General features: G+C 43.1%; 1 protein-coding gene across 1 annotated transcript; it reads right to left on the reverse strand.

Annotated features, from left to right (window-relative positions):
* Positions 1–7,753: 7,753 nt before the first annotated feature.
* LOC119185084 (uncharacterized) lies at positions 7,754–17,804 on the reverse strand. The gene is made up of 7 exons (XM_075867999.1): positions 17,489–17,804; positions 17,280–17,403; positions 17,121–17,186; positions 14,886–15,398; positions 10,246–10,287; positions 10,092–10,145; positions 7,754–8,357 (listed from the first exon to the last, which is right to left on the reverse strand). Exons 2-7 carry the CDS (start codon positions 17,289–17,291, stop codon positions 7,917–7,919), a joined length of 1,128 nt encoding a protein of 375 aa, XP_075724114.1. The 5' UTR covers positions 17,292–17,403; positions 17,489–17,804; the 3' UTR covers positions 7,754–7,916.
* Positions 17,805–18,869: the final 1,065 nt, after the last annotated feature.

Consider the following 18,869-nt stretch of genomic DNA (forward strand, 5'->3'; position numbering starts at 1 on the left):
TCTCTCATTGTATTTACTGCCGGTATACTCTGAGGCTGTCTTTATCTGACATTGTTTAGTGTCAAGTCACACATACTGTTTTACTCCCGCACGGATAAGATTTTGCAGCAACATCCACGAAAGTGTTTATCAGATATTAACCACGTGGTGGTACATCCACTCTTTGCGAATGCTTATCGTGATAAATCGAACTTCATATGCTATAGCTAGTGTGACGTGAGGGTTTCTTACAATGACTTTAACTTAACACTTCCATTGTGGCATTGAAGAACATGTAATATGAAGAACGACAGTCACATTCAAAAAGCTCTTACCTAAGGTATTTCTAATGAAGTTTCCTTTTTTTTTGCAGGATGCTGGTGGTTTTCTGTTTGTTGTTAGCGGTGACCGGACCGCGGTTGCATACGGTTAATGTTGGAGTCGGTGCAACAGACGCTCAACAACACTCAGGTGAGAGAGAATGTACCACGGCGTTCTCTCACACGTATCTTGGTTTCAGCGTAAAAGACTTGGTTGATCCCTCTTTTCAGGAATTACTATATCTCAAAGTTAAAACGCGTCCTCGCACATATAGTTGAGCATTCATGCTGCATTTTTTTATCACAAGGGCGAAGGAACAATTTCTGCAGTAACAAATTGCAATGTTACGCGAAGAACGGCTAGAAGCCCAAAATTTGCAGCGTGTACATCAAGCAGAATGGACACACGTATAGACCTTTTTCAAGCACACTAGCGCTGCCAACGGGCACGCAAATGCTCATGGGAAACGTTGGTACACCAAAGTAGCCTCCTCAACGAGCGCGCGGGCCTCGCGCTTCAACTTTGCGTTCGCACCGCGCCAGCGCTTCTCCTATCAAGTGAACACTGCAAGGTTTGATATTGCGTGATTCACTCACAAAGTTCAGTGTTTAGGCGCGATGGTCTGTCTACGATTTGCACGTGTCTCCTGTTCAACCAGCTGAGTGGCTCAAAAGCGTCACCTAATGTTTGTTTTGTTAATATTTAATAATGACATTTACAGAATGCTGCAGGCTCAAATCTGAGCCCATTCAAGACTGAAAACAAGCACTTGTACAAAGAAAAATTCACAATTAATCAGTGGTCTACGCACGAAATCTACACACAACTGTACATATAGCAATTCATATTCAACCGCATTTTCACCACATAAATCAGTAGCAACTCGTGACCAGAGTAAGTATATGTGCACAAAACTATTTACACTAATACAAACTCGCAATAGAACACATGTCACAGAAATAGGAGTATTATTACGTTAACACGTTTTTGTAAACGGCTGGGATTAGCAGAGTGACTTGTTGGGCGAGCTGGTTCATTCTTAACGTAGCTTTTGGCGCGAAATAAACACGAGAGATGGACAAGCGCAAACTTTTCCGTGTTGCACTTGTCCGTCTCTCACGTTCATTTCGCGCCAAAAGCTACGTTAAGGCTGGAATTACTTGTGCACGTACGTTCGTGTACGTATGAACCAAAAAAAAAAGGAATAGTGCTTAGAGTTATGATCTGATGAAGTCGAGGTAGTCAATGTGTTGTAGCGGCTCAAATGGCAGGGCGTTCCAGTCTGCAATGGTCCGAGGAAAAAAAAGCATAACCTAAATGTGGTTGTACGTGTCTGGAATTGTGTTATCGACGCAGTGTTATCGGCGATTCTTCAGTGTCAGTCCGCCTTCGGCACAAATAAAAAGCAGTGCAACTTGGTTGCCTAAAGTGTGCAAGCACTGTCCATAAATTCACGGATGCATTAGGAATTAATGTCTTTTGGCGCTGTTTACGAGTAAATTGTACGGTTCTGGTAATTTTAAAGAGTGCTTTCGAAATAGCCGGTATTCTGTAAAATAAAATACATTCACAAGACCACGGGTGCGTCGCTTCTACGAAATGCACATACCAACTTCCCTTGGCCCTGCAGGTAACTACAGGTTTGAATAAAACTTACAAGGTGAAAAGAAAGGAGTACCACCAGGAAAGAAATATGCGCACCGGGAACGCCTACTCAAGACAGAAAGGTTATCGCGCGTGTTAACTAACATGTATAAGAAAATGAGGGTGCATTGGGAAAGTCACAAAAAGGTACAAAAACACCAACAAGTGAGGCGCGTATTTACAGTTGATCAACAAAGTTAAATTTCTTGTGCTGCAGTGTTGTGATAGCAAAGGTTAATTGAAATAAACAAGGTGCGGTGTTCTTCAGGATATGTCTCCGAGATTTCTCGCGTGGTTTCTTTACGGCTACTGTGCCGGCTACTGTGCCCTTATCGCCCCTCATTAGGCTAAAATTTTGTCTGACGTCATCAGATTATTTAGCCCTTTCCAATATATGCAAAACGAAAAAATTCAATATCAGGTGCACCGATTCAATGTGCGCCGTCAAACAAAATTTGAGCCTTACCAGGGGTAATAAGGGCTTCAACTTTCTCAGGTGCTTTTTTGACAAGCAATCTGAGAAAGCCAACGCAGCAGAGTAAGCATCAGCTCGGGAGACTTTAATACAATTGTAGAGTACATGCTTCATTGCACGGTGTGGCGTCAGACAAAGATTGAGCCTTATCAGGGGTGATAAGGGCCTCAACTTTTACGGTTGCTTTTTAACATGCACTCTGGGAAAGTCATCGCATCAAGAGAAGCTTCAGCTCGGGGGACTGCAATGTAAACATAGAGCTTATCCTTCATTGCACGGTGTGACTTCATACAAAAGTTGCGCCTTATCAGGAGTGCTTTTTTGACATGCATTGGGAGAAAGCCAAGGCATCAAGGAAAGCTTCAGCTCGGGCTTTTCTAATATACACGTACAATATATCCTTCGTTGCACAGTGTAACGTCAGACAAAAGTTGACCCTTCTCAGGGGCTATGAAAACTTCAACTCTTTCGGCTTCTTTATTGACAATCATTTCAGGAAAGCCAACGTATCAAGAAAGCTTCAGCTTTGGAGGCTCTAATCAAAACGTACACTATTTCCTTCGTTGCACGGTGTGACGTCAGACAATAGTTGAGCCTTATTAGGAGTGATAAGGACCTCAACTTTCTCGACTCCCCATTTTTAACATGTATTGGGAGAAAGCCAACTCGTCATGGGAAGATCCTGCTTGGCAGACTCTAATATAAATGTACAGCAAAGTATAGAAAAACTGGAAGCATAACTTCCATAGAAGCCCATGAATCCTGTAGTTCGCGGATCGTTGCCACCGTTTCCATCTATGTTAGGAGGGCACAACTAAGAGCAAACAAAAAAACTGATGTCACACTCGGAAGCGGTAGCGACGTCGCGCATTTGCCCTACATTGTGCTAAATTTACAATTCTCCTAACTACTGAGCTTTTACGTGCCGTAATTGATAAGCTATTTTATTGCGCATTAATTGTGTCTCGCTAATTGCAGGCGAGAGAAAAAAAGAAGCAAAAAACAAAGATTGTGGAAGCAAAGTTGTTTCATTTGCCAAATGATGTACTTGCAATATGCACAAGAAACTCCGCAGAGGCAATTGTGAGACAACTGTTCACTAGCACAATAGCATAACAGTTCAAAAACTCACACTGCCCAATCTTCGAAAACCACTGCAGAGAGACAGCAGCATTGAAACTATAGCTTTGGCAGCCGTATAGTACAGCGTCTCGTTGCTTAGCGTGTCGTGTTCACCGTCACCAGAGGCAAGGGCACGCTGGCCGCTCACCAGCGAAAGCAGTCGGCCGTCACAGAAGCGGCTCTCGACACATTCTATGATCCAGTTGAGCCCAGAAATGCTACACTGGTAAACATCTAATAAAAAGTAAGTAAACTATTGAAGGTACGCGCGAAACCACCACATAAAAGTGAGCGATGCCTCGTTTGCTTGGCAATGCACTGAACTAAGCACACGCTCCAAGGCAAAACCGCTGGCTTATGTTACGAGACTGCCTGCATGTGCCCGCTGCTTCTGAAACTGAACGAGTAAAATCGGGCGCTCAACCACATACCAAAGACTGGAGTTTTCTTAGAGTAATCTTCTAAATTTTTGTAACAAATAAAATTAAAACTGTTGAATATAAACGCCTAATTATTTTTATTTTCAATATTTGTCCCTTCTTCAGCTAGTCGCACTTAAATCGTCACGTGGTTGCTGATGTCTGTCGCGATAGGTTTCGGACCACTTTTCATTCCAACTATCGCGACATATTTAGATTGATTTTGCGTACAGTATATCTTTTGTTGCACTGTGTGACGTCAGACAAAAGTTCAGCCTTATAAGGTATGATAAGGGCCTTAATGTTTTTAGTTGCTTTTTGACATCCGGGGAAGCTTCAGCTCAGGAGACTAATATAAACGCACAGTATAACCTTCTTTCCACGTTGTGACGTCTGACGAAAGTTGAGTCTCATAAGAGGTGATAAAAGTCTCAACTTTTTCGACAGATTTTCGACGTATATTGCCGGGAAGCCAATGCATCAGGAGAAGCTTCAGCTCTGGAGAAAAGGGAGAAAGGAAGAAGTGGAAGAACAGAGGAGGTTAGCTAGTGCTTAAACCGGCTGGCTACCTAGTGCTGGAAAAGAGGGCAAGAAAAGCAGACCCACCAAATCACAAACAAAAAGAAAAAAAAGAATAAATATAGTTTACTGCATCAAAGTGAGCGCCTTCGCCGTCTAAATGCATTCATTATCAGACAGATTTCTTAACCTGAGGACATTCAAGTTAGGTTTGTCGCGTCAATACGTACTTGTCCTTCTACAGTATGAGCAACTGCACATCTTGGATATCATTTAAAAGCGGGAATATGTATATTGTATCGAATACTATGAGGTCCAAAAATGTATTGAAACTCCTGTAAGGAAATAGTAAAAGAAATATACGTTAGTGGGGTCGGGTTTCTTACCTAGGGCGTAACGGTTCAAAGGCGAATGGGTTGACCACTCAGCTAAGCGTCAACGTTGGCCTTGTGCCAGTATATTTTAACCATATGAACACTCTGTACAGAAGATTGAAAAAACAACACTACGAAAGGGAACACTTTCTGTCAAGACATTGGTGCATTCTTTCGTGTTGCGGAAATTAAACCCTCTTCCAAGAGCATTGCCCCTTCTAAGAACATATGCCTACTACACTGCATATCATTTCATTGAGCGTTCAAGGTTTTCGCAGTCCGGCAAAGCAGGCCGAAGTGATTAGTGTTGCCCGTGCAGCAAATTGTGATGTTTTGTGCCCGCAAAAAGAAATTTCTTCTCGCTATCCGACGTGCTTGCTTTTAAAGGAAAGTTCAACCTAGATTGTTATTTCTCTTTCGTTGCATCTTGTTTTGCGGGAGTAAGCATTATTATGTTTAAAATGGCTTCATTTCGGGATCATCATGCTTTTTACGATGGTGGGGCTACGGGTTTGGCTTTAGACTGCACCTACTTTTCTTTCAGATGAAGGATACTGTGTGTGTATCGGCCATGACAAGCTGGGTAGTCTAATTACTTTTTTAGAGACTTGGTTGTGTTTTAGGGGCGAAGCTGCTTAGGGCGTGGATCTGTCATTCCTCCGTATTTATGGAATAGTACGCAGCCACCGGTGGCACATACCTAGTCTAGAGCGGGTATGTGCCACAGAGGATGTGAGATGCGAGATGGCGGTACTTGGAGTGTTCACTAGATCGACGCATGGACGGACGGATAGAGGGACGCGCAGACGTACGAATGAATTGACGCACGAACAGATGGACAGATGGATGGGCACACTCACAGAAGGGCGCACGTTTAGACGGACGGACGCATGGATTGACGCGTGGATGGTCGCGCAGACGGACGGAAGCAAGAACGAACGGACGGAGGGAAGCATGGACTGGCTGACAAACACTTCGCCCCACTCATCATCATTCACTCCGTGAATATGTGGTGATTTTTTTCGTGACGGTCGTAATGTAATTTTAATTGGTGACATCAACTGCGTTCTCGATACGCGAACCGATGTACAAGGTCCTGGCGCGGGCTGGTCTCCTTGTAATTCACGAGAGCTGCGACACCTTTTCCACCACTTTTTGTTACTGGACGCGCACAATGTAGTGCACGGAAATACGTTTGTTTGGACATGGCGACGCGGACGATACACTAGCAGGCTCTACCGGGCTTATATTCCACGTGCGTTAGAGGCACTCGTCTCCAATATATGCATTACATCTTTCCCATCTTCTCCTATGTACGTATCTGATCATCGGCCTATTGTCCTGGAGCTCAATGTCCCATTTTATTTTTTGGAAGAGCCGTGGCATCTTGATGTTGGCATCTTGCAGAACGCACGCTCAAAATTTGTCACGCGCAATACGTGTGTCGCTCACGGCGTCTGGTCTTAAAGATTGGGATGCGCTTAAAACGCAGTGGTGCCGGCGCTGCTCAGTAGAGGGGCGTTCGCTTCGTCAATGCGTTTTAAAAGAGCTTGCTTACACTGCAATGAAGTTACACATTGCTTTGCGCGCCGAAACACCTTCTCCTTTGATGCGAGCTTGGTAGCGTGAACTGCGTGAACGCTTTCAGCGCTTAACTGCTGCTTCGTCCCTAGAGGCAGCAGTGTGGCACGTAGACACAATCCAGTGCACACCCTGAGGTACTGCGCTACGTGAGATATTTGTTTTTAGGGGCGAAGCTTCTTAAAGAGGCATCCGTTTGGCCCTAGTGGCCATTGTAGTATGTAACAAGTATAACATTTTTGACCTCCAAGGTGGTGCTGCTGAGAGATTTCTTCTGTGTGTTGTTTAACAATAAAGAATAATGCTCTATGTATGGAAAATGAAAGACAGGAGCATTCCACTTTTAGTTCACGCGCACGCTGCGATCCCCCCTAGCAGCCATGTGCATTGAGCACTATCTGACAAGAAAGGGTTGCGATGTTATACTCGCTGGGTGTAACCTCTTTAGATTTAGAAAGGTTTAGCGAGCTTTGAGCCGCAGTGCCATGAATACAATGAACTCGTATATACCATGAATGAACTCTAGGGGGCTAAAGGTGGGAAGTAGATACGAAGCGCAAGCCGTAAGAAAGTAAAAGCCTAATTCTCCTGTCTCTCATTTCCCATTAGCAACCATTGGCATGTACATTGAGCAGTATCTGACAGGAAAAGATTGCTACGTTATACTGGCTGGGCGTAACCTCCTTGCTTTTAGAAAGGTTTAGCGAGCGTCGGGCCGCAGTGCCATGAATACAGTGATCTAGTATATACCACGAACTCGAGGTGGTTAAAGGTGGGAAGTAGACCCGAAGCGCATTTGGCATTAGAAAGCTTTGAACCATGAGATAACATTTAGGCAAATGGACGAATATCTGGTTGCCAAAGTGCGATGAAAACAGAATTTTTCTGTGCTGTCCAGTTACGCGAAATATCACTTGTTCCTTTTGTGTTCGCAATGCCCTGGTGTGAAGCCTTACAATATTGCTTACAAGATATGTTTTTACCATGTCTTGTCTCGACGTGGCAGTTCTCGTGTCAAGATATAATATGAAGGTGGGTATTTAATGTGAGGGCTAGTACATCTTTCGCAGCGCAAAGAACTCTTTCCTGATTTATGGTGAGAGATATGAAACAAGGCCATAAATTAATGTTCCTTTTGACTTCTCGAGACCCACAACATACGGCGTTGTGAAATATTCCTTAGACACACTCAAGCGTATACTGACAAGCTTTCTTCCAAATACATTCGTCCTGCATAGTGAAATGCAGATTTGGGTTATAATTATGAACTGCGTGAGATTTCAAATGAATTTAGATTTATTTTAGAGACTTCCTCAACGAGAACATTCGATAAAACTTGACTGTACAATAATAACAGTGTGCAGTATTTTTTTCAGGTAGCGTAGACGTTGGGCTGCAGGGGTCTCCACCACCAGCCGCTCGTATGTGTGGTCGTCTACTATGTTCCGGTCGTCTGTGTTCGTGATGTGTGATATGCTTGACTTAAGCCTTGGCCTTGCCGAGGGTGAATGTGATTGGGTGTACAACGGCGACTGGGGCCACGTGGTGGGCAGTGGCGAAGGACACGGGGGCAGCGGGCACGGCAATTGGAACTTGAGCGGCCTTCACGACCACGGGCTTCACGGCGGTGACAACGGGTTTGGCGACGACAGGGGTCGCTGGGGCCGGGGCGACATCGACGGCGGCTGAGGAGTACAGGGCATCAGCTGGGTTGGAGCTCGTGGTTCCTGGCTCATTGGTCTCGACGGTCACGTGGAAGCCCTCGGCGTCGGCGGTGTACTTGACGGTACGGGTGATGCCGTTGGGGTCGGTGTAGCTGTAGGAGCCGACCTTGTAGTTGTTGGCGTCACCGGTCTCTTCGCGGGTCAGGCGGGTGCCGAACTCGTCGGTGGTGTCGTAGCTGAAGCTGTATGGCTGTGGGGGCTGCACGACGGAACCAGAGTAAGATTTAAACTTTTAATGTAGAATAGAGCAAAACCTTGGACAGTGGCATACACCCATTAAGGGGGATCGGCCAAGAACCCGGTAGTTTTAAATACAAATTCTTATTTATCAGAATAAATGTCAAGTTAAACATGAAAAGAAGTAGTAATGGGACAATATTTCATATATTATCAAAAGAGGAGTGATCCTGGTGGTTTGGTAAGTAATAATTAGGAATTTCAACGCAATTTAGAAAATAGGAGTATGAGTTGGCTTTGCGATCTAAATCTGTTTGAACATTTCATGAACTCCTCCAAGGTATCGGCAACCTTCCCATCACTGTAGCTCAAGGGACAAAGCCCCGAACGCAAGCACATTTGGTACATATGAACCTAGGCTATGGAGTCGGGAAGCGGTACCAATAGTATTTTTCTGCAACCTATAGTATCTGTTAAAGGAAGTGAGATACTATTCTGTTCATTCATGTACTCCGCAAAATGAACAGTTGGGATAAGCTGCCAGATCACCTCTGTGTAAATAAAAATTAGGATATGGAGCTTGGCCACATAGTCTAGGAATTGAACTTCAAGTTCTCTTGTTTAACAGTTTTTACGGTTCCCATGGTAATTGAGGTGCTCAAATTTTCATTCGGCTGTTAATATGGAAACAGGAAATTCATCCAACATCATTATTCTCCTTATTCTAGTGGATATTTATTTATTTATTCCTGCTCGCTTACTTTGCAAGCCATAAACAGGAGTGGGTTGCACAAAAAGTTAAAAAGATGTAATGAACTGTGACTACACATTGTGGAAAAAAGTAAAAAAGTCATAGATCTGTTTTGAACAGTATTTACAGCGTGGAAAATACAGGAAACAGTATATTATAAAAAAAAACGCAAAGTATTGTAGGTGAAAATGCCGGCAAGCAAACATGTGGATAAAAAACAACAGAACAAAATAAACAAATTGTAGCTAATAAAAACGTAACGACAGAGGATTGAAAAATAAATATAAAAAGATGACAAGAATGCGCAAAACAGCACTTGATTACTGAGCGCTCATCTCAGCATTAAAAGGAATATGTGTTGAAACACCTTGTGTCATAGAGTAGTAAGAGCATGGACAGAAAACGATATAGTTATATTATGAATTTGGATGCCTGAAATACAAGGGTAACCAGACCATTTTAACATATATTTGCCACCGCATACGCCATTTTAATCAGAAATAGGCCCTTATAACCTGGGAGCCAAACGAAGCAAATAAATTTATGTGGGGGAGAATTAAGGATTTGAGTGCACCCAGAACATCCGATTTCTTACTTCCTGATAGGGAAGAGCGCACCAGTAAGGTGCGCTCTTTATTATCAGGCAGAAACTTGTTGAAGGTGTCAATTTTCGGAGCACCGGAGTGATCGCTAAAAGTTCTGCTACAAACACTTTTAAGGCGTGATTATTTCCATTTATGTGTTTTGGTGTGTTCGAAAATGCTCTATTCAGACGGGGCGTGATTTCTAGTGATGGAAAGTTGTTGAGTAATATTGGTTATGTTCGTCGATTATACACGTGTTTGCATTTTATGATAATGAGGACGACTTATCACTAAGTTAGGTTTTTTTTTCATGGCGAATACATTTCTAGCTACGTCAACAAACCGTTAATCTGAAGTGGACCTTTCAGGGCTTCCATTAAAGCTCACGTAGACATTGAGTGGACATTGAGTGAAAACTCACGTATTCCTCAACTGGAGCTGAAGCAGCGACGGCGAGAATGCAGCAGAGAAGGACCTGCAATGTGCACAATTCCATAAAAAAATGCTTTAGCCCCCAGTCACCATTGCTGTCTGATAACTTGAGATCAGACCGAAAGAGGAGAGCTACACTGCACCTTGGTGAACATGGTGGTTCGTTGAATGTGTCGTGTTTCTCCCTGTCAAGATGAGAACAAGACTGGACCTTTGCAGCCAGCGCTGTTGCTTTTATATCGGTCCTAAAGAAAATTTCGCCTGATATTTAGAGGAGCTTTGAACGTGACCAGGTAATATTGGAGCATACATTCAGGTCCAGTCTGATCACCCGTATCATAATTAAGCAGCCACCGGACCCAGTAGCAAACTACAGCTCCTCTTCATATTGGTAAATGCGTCGGACGTGAGTCGTATGACAAGGCTGCAAGAAGTCAGTGACTCTTGACACGTCGCCTTTCACAATCGGGGCCTACATTTCGCCCGAGTTCATTGTAATCACGAGACACACGGCCATGCTCCGCTTACTATGCGGACGTCGTCGAACAACTTGCTTAGAATTGCAGCGGTGCTGAATGATGTGACCCTGTGTACAAGCTGACATTCCTTTACGAATGGAAGGTTTTCTCTTCTTATATCAGCAGTGCAGGTCATTGGTGTATTTTAGCTCAGATAACAGATTCATTTAATAAAGATAAAAGAAAGCTTTGAACCACGTGAACACATGTAAACATACAAAACCGCATCGCAGCAGGTAATGTTGCGTGAGACATTGCTAACGATAGAAAAGCAAGGTTAAAGTTAAGCTGTTATAGAAAATGTAGGTCAGAATCTAGTTGAGATGACACTGAAATCTTGTTTTCTTCAGAGCATTTCGCTGTGGTTGGACCTCGGAAGTTTTTATTTATATTATGAACTTCCGTGAAAGCGTATTTCAATATACTGAGCTATTTTCCAGGCAAGACTTCATAGAGGTAATGGGTTCTGTTCTGTCTATTTGTAGTAAATGTCTCTTGTGGGCCTATTAAGAAAATGTGTCGCGTTAGAGAATATGCTTACAGCAGCACGTGCTTTGTATAAGTTTTAATCCACAGTGGTTAAACAAACATCCAATCAGTTATGCTCACTGCAACTGCTCCGACTGGCCAATAGATAGGGCATGAGGGCTCACCTGTTAGTGACAAACTTTTTGGAGTGGTCATTGTTAGTCATATATTCATCCAGTCGTAGCAGTGTATGCATTTATACTCACTCGGGAGCGTCTTGGGCTAGAGCGTAAGCACAAAAATAAGGCAAGCATGCTTCATTGTCTGCCCATCCCACTACGTTTGCGGTTAGTTATTCCCACTTTACCACATTTTGTTTGACGTAATTAGGCGTAACATTTCAGTTTAAAGACCGCGTAGAATGGTGGGTGTGGTCCCCATTATCTGGTAACATCTCTCAAAATATATTACCTGTTTTAAGTCTGCCACTATAAATGGTGATTGCATACTACAGCGTAACTCCAATAACAGTTTATAAGAATGACATCAGCACTTCTAACATTCCCAGCTTTTCCCCTAATGTGTTCTCCCACTTTGCTTAAAACTTTGATGAATATCGACTGTGTGGGCTTACAGCTAACAAAGTTTTCTCGTGACAGCTAACTGATACGATAAACATCTTGTTTTGGTGTGCTTACGACTTCTGTCCATTCTTCTCTGATGCAGGCACTCAAAAAGATATTGTGAAAGTATTGAGAAGACATGGGACCGCGCAATGGGCTCTGGATAAATATTTACTGCTCATTCACTGCAGTTTTCATCTGCTTTGTTAACAGGCAGGCATTGTTTTTGTTAACATTACTCCGTTTGTTTTAACCCGCAAAAATGGAGAGCAGATAAGTATGAAGCAACAGTGATACAGAGGCACCATATAGATCACTTTAATTTTATTTGTTATTATCTCTAATGGGAATGAAAGAGAGAACACATGCAAATGAAACTGTTAGTTTTTATTATGCAAATAGTTCTCACTGCAGAAAAACTGCTTGGACTCCCATATGAATCTGTAACATCAAACAAACAGGCCTATGCGGGCAGCGTGTGCATGCTGTTATAGTTTTCACAACTTCTCAAGCCTGTGGCAACATTTCAAATGATGTGGATTAGTCCAAAGAAACACAGGCAAACTAGGGTATTCCTTAAATTATTATTATTATTATTATTATTATTATTATTATTATTATTATTATTATTATTATTATTATTATTATTATATTTTGGTAAAGAACAACGCCTAGAAGCTAAGGGAGACCAAGAACACAAATGGCTGGAGATGGTTTTCAACTTGAGAGTTTATTTCTTTTCATTTGGCTTGTTCTGTCCTTTGTTTTCTGTGCGCCATCGTATCTCATGCTGAAGCAATACAAGCTTATTCGAATTTCGCTTCTGTTGATGTCTACAGCTTTAATAAGGACTGGTGTACTCATTGTGAAAGCAACAAGTGTAAAGTGTTGGTCATAAAAATGACACGTTTTGTTATTAGTAAAATCATTTTGCTGAAAATGACCAGTTAAGCTAGATTCATGCATCAAAAAGAACAGCTTGACCCAACTGGGAGCAGAGGTATCCTGTAGCTGACCGGCAGCAAATAAACTCATGAATAACTACAACTTCAAGCATACTTAGGAAGTGTCATTAGGTAGCTCTTAGTCACGCCCCGCTTATTCACGGAAAGAAACTGTCAGTCGGTTCGGCAAGCTCCCATAGAGCTTCAAAAGCTCTCAAACTTTACGGTATAGAACGAAGTTAGAGTATAAAGTAAATGAGTGCATTCTAGGCCCCAAGAGATAAAAACACGTATTTGCAATAATCAGAAATTGCGCGTTAGAAATTATGTGCTAAAGTCGGCACTAAGCAAACAAATTTGTGCGGCTGATGAATATTTCACAACACAACTATTTGGTTTGTTTATAGATAATGCCTCTGTCCCTAAGTGGTAAATAGAGGTCATGATCTTTTTTCCTTTCTAAGCTACCACTACATTATTTGTTGGCGTGCCTGCGATTTCTCCAACGGAATTGCATGAAATATGGTGTGAAGATAATCAAAGGCGTAACAATAAGTAATTGGCGAGGTTTCTGATTACTTCTTAATTGATCTCATTCTTTGCAACTTGAACCGACATAGGAGGCACCATTCCGAACTAATGTTATTCTCATGCTTAACATGCTAGCACACTAAGCAAATTTAGTATTATTGTGAAAGAGGGGTCGCCTTTTTACTAATACATTTGTCCTGTTTAAAAAAAAACACTGCGTCTAATGTTTGTGTGCTTTCTCTTGACACATGTTTTTTTTTTCATTTTTTGCTACTCAATAATCTTTATATTGCGAACAGTTACTCGGTTTGTCAAACGGTGAAATACATGGTGCCACTTAAGCAACACACACTAGCACATTACTTTGTCAGCAATAGAGCAACAAAGACATTTTTGGTACAATGCACTTAGTGAACAGATTTGCTTCCAGCAAATACAAAAACCTGAACGAGGTTGATATCTTTTATTGGGCTTACAATACAAGACATTCGTGTACATAGGTAGACAAACAGTTCACATATAACATCAGATTGTCTTTTAGAAAACAGGTAAACACCGTCTCAAAGGCTATATTTCCCGAATGGTCCCTCGCATGAACGCTGTACTACGGAGAGGCAATTGTTAGGGCAGTCAGTGCAAGTATGCTGACGTGACTGGGAAATTAAACCTTTTGGGGCTTTTTTTACGCTTTCATGAAATTAACGAAAATTATTCTCGCATATTTTAATATCACCCTTCATTGCATTCCTCACATTCACCAAACAAGCTGAAGCGTAGCTTCTGCACTAACTTAGCCTATTGATAACTGAGAGAAATATTTACAAGAAGGTGGCACCGGCAACTTATTCTATGTAGCGAAATTAAGGTGTCATGTCTGTGTAATCCTAATGGCAAGAGCTACACCAGGGCCATTCGGGATGTGCAGTGGCTTGACCAGAGGAACACGCAATGCCTTTCTAGCTTAGTGAATTAGTAATAATCCTATGTTGAGCTGTAAACATGAGAAAAAAGATCTTAAAATATTTCTGACCACCTCATATCAAGATAAATCGGGTTAGAGGGGCAACTAACGCCGACACTGGTGCTGAAAACGTATGGATTATATAGGATTATCAAGGGATGAAGAAGAATACACTGTTAGATGAGCTATACGTACAAATCGTTACATAACGTGTGGTGGCGCACTCTAGGAAACAAAATGACTCCTTTGGCTCTTGGGAATGCTCATTTTCCGAGCGTATGACTCTCTTTGAACAGACATGTGCAATGTTTTCACAGATTATTCTACTGAAATCATATAGATTAGAGATAAAAACATATTTTGCGTGTATGTTTTGCAGCCAGTTGTGTACGCGCAAAATTAGGCCTCACTGAAAAGAGTAACCCACACTTTTTTCTCCTTACACTGCGTGGAGCATGGTCTGGTTTCATGCCTGGGGTACATTTTTTTCTGGTCTTACAAATACCCTGATATTGACATTGCATCATCCAGAAAAAAAAGGGAGCATTAGTAATAGCACTAGGTGATTTCTGAAACACAGTTTAGCTTATTACTACGCCTTCAACGTTCAATATTGAAACAATGAGCTTATCAGCACGCACAAGAGAGTTACAATGAACAAAAAAAAAACTGTAAACTAAACACCAAAGTTGCCGTGATACCTTAATATTGTAACAAGCGAGTCTTGAACGTCCTTTAACGACTCTTGGCTTTCCTCTGTACCGACACGGGCACTCTGAGCTGTGCCGTTGCGAATGAGATGGGCGCGGCGTGAAGGGTCACGGGTGCTGCGTGTACTGCAGCAGGACCAGCATGAACGGCAACAGGTGCTGCCTGTACGGCATCCACGTGAGCCGCATGCAGGGTTACGGCCGTCGGTGCAGAGCGCACAACTACGCCGGCTGGGACACCGTGCAAGGCCTGCACGGCGACAGGAGCGGCTTCAGGTGGTGGCTCGACCGCCGTGGAGGTGATTTGGGCTTGGGCAGGGTTGGAGGTCCGAGTTCCGGGCTCATTAGTCTCTATGGTGACGTGAAAGCCCTCGGCATCGGCGACGTAGCGCACCGTGCGTGAAATGCCATTCGCGTCTACGTAGCTGTAGGATCCAACCTTGTTGTTGTTCTCGTCGCTCGTCTCCTCGCGAGTCGTACGGCTGCCAAACTCGTCAGTTGTGTCATACCGGAAGCTGTACGGCTGGGGCGGTGCCTCCTCCTAAAAGGGTTCAATTTTTGAGCAGAGAGACGAAGAGGTGGTCAGTACAGCGCTCTCAAGTGTGACATGAAACTGGTCAGTGGGGCAACATGCCACCTTGTGGTTATTGCCGAAGACTGTATTTGCATGTGCTTAGAACACTTTTTCTCTGCATTTTCTCTATACGTTGCCAGCAGATTTTTCAGTCTTCACTAACCTTCCTTCCCACCGAAAGACTTGAAAGCATGAATAACCCAGCTTGTGCATTCAAAAAAAATATTAGTTCTTTATTTAGATCATTGCATTTGCGAAGACATAGCCTACGTTAGTAAGGCGTCTGGTGCCCCATTCCCGTAATCATCACATTTGTCCCATATAAAATGTAGTTTTATATATCAATTCAAGTGAACATTTTTGAAAGATTGAAATAATAAATCTCGAATAAACATTATTCGAGGCTAGCAATGCTGTATACTACGCAACATCTCATAAAATTAGCAGAAAATTGCCATATAGGTACGTAATATAATATTTATTTTATGTGAGGTGTAATGTGCCGAAACCACAATTTATCTATGAGAGACGACGTAGTTGAGGGCTCCAGAAATTTCGACCACCTGGTGTTCTCTACCGTACACCCATATCTCGGCACACAGGTATACAATATTTTCGCCTCCATCGGAAATGCAGCCACCACAGCCGGGATTCCAACCCGCGACCTGCGGGCCAGCAGCCCAGTACCTTAGCCACTAGACCACCGCGGCGGAGCTACGAGCACTGTTTCAGACTCACTAGCATGTATACAGGATAAATTCGTTCTCAATAACAGTTATCTAAAAATTCATATTAATGAGTCCCCAAACTGAAATTGCCATATTATATAGCTGTTGAAAACGGGATATCTATTAATTAGCCTGGATTGCTTTCCGTATGTCAGTGTGTTTGAATAGCCATGAGGAGCAGTATAACTTTAAAAATAAACATAATTGTTTCAATTCAGTCCCAAAACAACCATCAAGAAGATGGAGGACACTGTACTGGAGGGCTCCAGGAATTTCGACCATTTGGAATTTCTTTACGTGCACCTGAATCTGATTTCACGGGCCTTTAGCATTTCGCCCCCTATAATATACGGTTCATCGTGGTCAGCATTCCTTGCCTGAATCTTCGGGCGCACATTCGGGCACCTCCTTCAATAGAATACAGAGCACCGCAGTATGTTGTTAAAAAAAAAATCTCGATTCTTCAAAATCTGTAATTCGTCGGCAGATACCATAGTATTCATGAAAGTTCACATCTTTTGCGTAGTCTGAAAAAAAAAAACACGATTGAAGAAAGTGACGCAAAAACCCCCATAAAGTGTCGACGATGACAACGCATACCCATAATCATTGTGATACGCTGTAAGAGTTCATATAGTATTAAAAGACAACTTTATTATAAGCTTCACTGCAAAGACTTATCCACTTACATAAATTCTAACATTATGTTTGTAGCTTGAGTCAAGAAACACTGGATCAATGATAATAATTTCATAATAAGTGCTCCCGTAGTTTTTTTTTTACGTGGCGGCAAGAATTAAAGCTTACTCTGGACCAATGAGTCTCATGTCACGCTATAACGTTTTGCTCTTATAAAGATACTTAGTCACGGTTGCATTTACTGCATATATGTAATAGCATCAGAGGTACTGGAACGAAACAAGAAGCAGCGCGCAGAATCAAAGGTGAGCGACACACTTACCTGTCGTACAGGTTCAACAACTACTTGCCCGGCAGCGTAAGCTGTGAGGCACAGCAGGATAAAAATCTGCAACGTCAGAAATACTCCGTTTAAACCATATTCCGTTTAAACGTTGCATCAGTTACACCAAACACCGAAGTTGCACAGAGAACACAGCACCTTTCCGATCATGGTGGTTGGACGGTGTCTGTCCAGCTTGCTGATGCCACACGGAGGTGAGAAAAGTTCACTGGTACCGTATCCTCGTAGTCGACTTCGTTATATACGGCTGCAATTTTTCATTCTGTAATTCACGATTCGGCAGCATGCAGTGAGGAGGTTCTACGCGAAATAAAAACAAAAAAAGAATGAATCAGCTATGCACTTACCCAACACTCTTCTACGAAAGGCTGCAGTGACATTGGCAGACAATATCAATGACAGGAGGAAGCCCCCTCCAGACTGCGTGCAGACGACCTTCGAACGCGATAGCATCCAGGAATATTCGAGCTGCATTGCAACGGACCGGGCTGCCTTGTATTTCTACAGCCAATGCTGAATTTGTTTCATGCGTGTGTGGCGTCGCCTCGGCGTGCAATCCACTCGTATTCGATCCTCTGGGCACGCCGACTTTCGTGGTTGCATGCTTTTAGCTCGAGAACGAGAAGAGTCACGGAGATGTTTATCCTACACGAGTGAGTGCGCGCCAGGAGACGACCCGAGCGTTTTCCCTTTTATCGTGAACAGTTCCGAAACGAGCCGTTTTATCGCGTGATCCCGGTGGATTAGCCAAAAAGAGTCAAGCGGTGGCGCCGAGCCGGGTCGCAATCCAAGAGTGATGACGGTATTACGTTTCTGCCAGTAGTTCGTGTTGTCTGGTGCAATAACGATTTGAATTATGTGCTTTCGTTGTCGCTTCATTGTCTAGGTTTAAAGGGAAGGATGAAATCACTTTAGTGGTCTTTGGAGCGATATTATGTGCTCACGAGCAATTACTTTGTTCAGTTCATGGCCCAGTTAATCAAAGTCAGCCGACAAAATGGCATTGCCGTGCGAGTGTCCTTGGATTCTCACTTTACGCTCCCACACGTCCGTGCACAATCAAAGTAACCGTCAGTCGTTTCTTCTTGGCCAGCGTGCCGGTGTTGTTGATCGCGCGTTGGCACTCAGTAGACGGCACTCCGGATCTCGCGGTGTTGACATCATGGTCGCCAGGAGAGTGCGATAGACATTTGGCTGACAAACGATCCTCGGAGTTTCGCAGCCGCTACCTCTGTGATTGTGTAAAGGAAAAATAAAAGAAAGGCGGATTCAGTTCCTACTGCTCTGTGTCAAAACAAGCCTTCTTGCCCATTCATTGATGCGAAAATATGGACCCGTGGTAGTTTCATCTTTAAAACTGCAACACAAGCTTGTGACAACCGGGGTCCCCACGCAGCGTGTTGGGAGTATCGAGGCAGAGTAAGCTTCACCACTGGGGCGACGCGTCACAGCCCCTCGAAGCCCGCCTGTACCCTGTTCAGCTACCGGTGGGTGGCCGGCCGGCACTGGGGATCGAACCCCGCACCTCCCGTAGCTGGCTTGTGACAAGTTTTCGAAGTAATGTGAAAGAAAATGGCGGCACTGGCTTGAAGTGACTACTGAAGGTCTGCTAAAAAGATCCTAACGTGAATAAAAAAACACGTTGCTTATTTTTGTTGGATAGCTATCCTAGCACATTCTGGGGACTTAGTGGATATTATTCAGTTCTAAAAACAAAGCAACATAAAT

This window comes from Rhipicephalus microplus, chromosome 1 (genome assembly GCF_043290135.1).
Source record: "Rhipicephalus microplus isolate Deutch F79 chromosome 1, USDA_Rmic, whole genome shotgun sequence".
NCBI classification, from domain to species: Eukaryota; Metazoa; Arthropoda; class Arachnida; order Ixodida; family Ixodidae; genus Rhipicephalus; species Rhipicephalus microplus.

What these genes read in the sequence shown, in the direction of transcription:
- LOC119185084 (XM_075867999.1), bottom strand. An exon ending in TTGTTGAACCTGTACGACAG is followed by an intron (nt 15,399 to 17,120) that starts GTAAGTGTGTCG and finishes GAACCCTTTTAG; the next exon opens with GAGGAGGCACCGCCCCAGCC. An exon ending in CAGCTCCAGTTGAGGAATAC is followed by an intron (nt 8,358 to 10,091) that starts GTGAGTTTTCAC and finishes TCCGTCGTGCAG; the next exon opens with CCCCCACAGCCATACAGCTT.